Source organism: Diplodia seriata (genome assembly GCF_021436955.1).
Source record: "Diplodia seriata strain FDS-637 chromosome Unknown scaffold_8, whole genome shotgun sequence".
In the NCBI taxonomy this organism is placed as follows: domain Eukaryota; kingdom Fungi; phylum Ascomycota; class Dothideomycetes; order Botryosphaeriales; family Botryosphaeriaceae; genus Diplodia; species Diplodia seriata.
The window spans coordinates 2,762,929-2,766,881 of record NW_027117315.1 but is presented as its reverse complement, the minus strand read 5'-3'; the positions used below and the strand labels follow the sequence as shown (position 1 = coordinate 2,766,881).

The following is a 3,953-nucleotide window of genomic DNA, read 5'->3' as shown; positions in this document are numbered from 1 at the left end:
GGTCCGCGTAGTCCGCGCAACATCACATCACGCATGCCACACTCCACGTAGTCGATCGGCAAACAATGGCGTCGAAATCGATATTAAAAGCCCACAAGCTAGCTTCTCCGTCAGCCCTGAAGACCACAACACTTTGCCCATCTCTGACCGCGGGCCCAAAGCTACAAACATAACGGAGCAAAACAAACCCATCACCACCTTGACCGGCCGTCTCTCCGGCAAAAACGCCATCATCACCGGTGCATCCGGGTAAGCAAAGCCCAACCATGCATCCAGCCAACCCACCCGGACCACCCACACGTCCCCACCCCCTTCTCCCCAACCGCGCCCGCAAGGAAAGCCCTCCAACTAACCCCCCCCCCCCCCCCCCCCCCCCCCCCCCCAAAAAAAAAAAAAAAAACAATCAAACAAGCATTTCGCAAACAACCACGCCTTAAGATTTTTGGTTGATTGGTGTAGCTGGAACCGCGACCTTTGTTTGATTAATTGGTTAAAACAGTCAAAGCTTTGCAAACATGCTTGTTTGTTGACCACCCTGGATGGAGACGAGGCTGACGGCGGCGGTGTAGAAGTAGTACTCGACGAGGAAGTCGGGCAGGGCGCCGCCGACGCCTCGGATGCCCGTCGGCATGCTGCTTAGGCAGTGGATGAGGAGGGCTGGGTAGGCTAGGAGGTGGTCGAAGATGGTGCCAGTGATGTCGCCGCGGGCGGTCTGTGGTTGATCGCTTTAGTCAAATGCGGATGGACGGCGATGCGATGCGATGCAATGTCAGCATACGTACGTACCTCAGTGTAGCACATGACCAGCGTGCCGAGGGCTAGGGGTAGGGCGTCTGTCTTTGGATCGACGACGTACTTGTCGACGTAGCGCTGGAACCGTTTCATGGAGCTGGAGTACAGCGAAAGCGCCACGTCGTTGTTGTCCCCCGCGTGTCTCGCTCGGTGCGCGGCGCTCTGAGCCAGGATCAGGTGCAGCACCACGTCGCTGCAGAGCGCTGCGGGGACTAGCTGGGTGACGAAGACGTTGACGGGGTGGGTGCCGTTGGACATGCTTTCGGCCGTCCGGCACAGGTAGTGCTCCAGCAGAGCGGGTTTGTGGTGGTTGAAGTCACTGCTCTCTGCCGCCGGCCTCCATGCTGGACTTGTAGGTATGTTGGGCACGAGGCTGAAATGCGGCATCTCAAAATCGGCCATGATTTGCTCTTCTTGGAGCAATTGGCCGCTGGCCACCACCGAGTCCTGTCGGGAGGAGTCTTGTGCAGCCGCACTGCTGGAGGCGCTGCCGACGTCAAGGGACGGCCGGGACGATGCAGATCCGCTAAGAACTGATTGGACCGGTGTCGCGGCTCGGGAAGTCTGCCCTTGCGGATGTGTCGGTGGCGGAGTGGACGGCGGGCGAGGAGGTCACTTGCAGGCGAGGTTGTTGCGCTCGCAGGCGCGGCAGACCGGCCGTGTTTCATCACACTTCTTCTTCCTGCCACGGCATCGGAGGTAGCCCGTTCTGACACGCGATATCCTCTGCACCGGCATGGTGAGCGGGACGGAGAACTGATGGGATCGGGTCTATAGCAACTGGAGATGCGATGAGGTTGACCATGTGGGGACAACCCGGCGCTTTGGCATCGATCACTCCACCATCGAACAGAGCTAGATACAGACCCTCAAGGAGCCTAGATTTTTTTGATTCCATCCTACTCGGCATCTACTCAATCCATCCGAGAACCGAGGCTATGCTGAATCTTCCACCTTATCAGATATCCCCACAGCGCGGTTTGCGCGGTCCGCGCGGTCCGCGCTTGTTTTCCAAGCACAAGCCCTTGCCTCGACGCTATACAGCATCGTCAACAATCTTACTTGTCAACTATATGTACACACGAGCTGATATGGGAGTACTGGTTGACTGGCTTGAGGAACGTTCCAATATCTTCAGCTACCTAATAGTAAACATTGCTGTTGCAATAGACGCTTGCCACAAGCTACATGCACCATCTCACCGGCGAAGCCCACAGTCCGGAAAGCGTCCAGCTAAACCTTTTTTGGGGGTCTAAGTACCGATGGCTTCGGTCCGTGGCTTTTCCTCATGCCCGCCCCTGCCGACCTTGCGCTCCAACCGAAATTACTCTCCGCTTGAACACTGATCAACTCACCACGTACGGCAACAGCCACGCACACCAGCCAAGCGATGCCTGCCCCACCACCTAACCATCGCGCGAAACCATCATCCTCGCCCGCCTGCAGGTCGCCCAGCTCGTGGCCAAGGGGACCCATGCCCTCACGCTTAACTTGGACCGATGGTGAAGATGGTCGCGGTCGGAGTCTGACATCCAGAATGGCCTCTGCATTGAACAAGCGGGCCTGTGGCCTTGAAGCCATTTTCGTAGCCGTCATACCACCGGGGAACCGGTCAGAGACTGATATGGCGAGATGCGTGGAAAGATAAATGGTTTATCGGATGAGGACGTCCCGTTTTTTGCTCTCTGAGAGCCATGCCAGAAACTGGTCATCGTAGCGTACGCGTAAGTCCAGCTCCGCTAGACCTATTCTCTGATATTCGTCGTTGTAGCTCGATACTGGGGATGGAAGCAGCTTGTTCCTCGGGCGTGTAGCGACTGAACCGCTGTGCACCAGTAGGAGGCAGATAACGGGACCTCTATTAACGTACCGGACCTTGCGAAACAGTGGCAAGCAGTAAACCTGTGGCGTTTCACTGCCTAATTGAGCTGCTTCGACATCCAGCCAGAGTGTTGCCCCAGGACGAAATGGTAAGGCTTCTCCGCCTAAGCCTACGAGGGTGTGCGTCTCCCAATTGCTTACTTCATCTCGGATATGTTTGAGCTTTACGGCCTTGAGGTATCCAAACAGAACGATCCATGCATCGCGAACGTCTCCGTACGCATTAGCACCTGCCAGGTCAACAGCAGCATCTTTGAAGTCCACCAGGTTATGAGCTCCTTCGACTCCACTTTCAAGGTTGAAGTAGGATACCTGTGAGTCCACACTTGCCCAAGACCAGGAAGGCGCGCGATACCTGGTCGGGATCTTTGGCTTTGTATCAAAAGTCTTCCAACAAAGGTCCTCCATGATGGTCTTTCGCCAGAGGCCAACAAGATACTCACAGTTCATTACTCCCTGCATTTCTTGAGCCACGCCCGATAGAGCATGGAGCTTATCGTCGTCATACGTGAGCTTCGTGGTCGAGTAATTGTCGACAAGGTTCCTCCAAGCACTAGCTGGGGACGTGTTTGGGTGAGAATAACGAGTAGGGCCGGGTTCAGTTCGAATTCCAGTGGAATAGAAGTGCTTCTTCATCAAAGAGCCTGTTTCGCTGACCTCGGATCCCATGCAATCCCACACCACTTGCTCCTCGCCAAAGTGGAGAATACGTTTGGAGAGAGTTCTCTCTTGGAATACCCATCCGCGAGCTGCTAAATGGCCTAGCTTGCCGTTCTTGTGACCGTCCACAGGATCTGCCGATGTGATGAATATGGCTCCCTCCAAAAGTGGATTGGATGTAAGACTCCAAGGCTGGATTCCGAGAGAGTTTCGCATCCGGTAAATGCCACCATGCTCGTCTGTAGCGCCACTCGCAGAGATTGTACAGAATGCCCGTTTGTAGACTTGTGCCATTCTCGAGCACTCATGTTCCCAATCCGCACGGGAATCTTGAAGAATACATAACCGGTCAACCCAGAGGTGGGCGAGTCCTAGGCGCTGGGTGATGGAGCAGGCATCTTGAAGAGTCCTGGGAAGAAGCGTCGTCGAGCCGCCCTCCATCATTGCTTGTGCGGTAGCCTCCGTCAACATGTAGCTCCCCCCACTGCTCCTCCCCCAACGATAGCTGAGAGCAACGTACTCGACGTCACCTTGAATCTTGGTGACAAGTTTGAAACGCTTGCCTGACGCTTCAATACGGATCAGCCTGGTTGGGTGGCCGTCATTTGACACCGGATCCT

The 3,953-nt window shown here is 55.6% G+C and overlaps 1 protein-coding gene across 1 annotated transcript; it reads right to left on the bottom strand.

Moving 5' to 3' along the window:
* Nucleotides 1-499: 499 nt before the first annotated feature.
* SLS55_008436 (uncharacterized protein) lies at nucleotides 500-885 on the bottom strand (the record flags this gene model as incomplete). Its single annotated transcript, XM_066779847.1, has 2 exons — nucleotides 500-725; nucleotides 878-885. The coding sequence occupies 2 exons, from the start codon at nucleotides 883-885 to the stop codon at nucleotides 500-502; spliced, it is 234 nt and encodes a 77-aa protein (XP_066630651.1).
* Nucleotides 886-3,953: the final 3,068 nt, after the last annotated feature.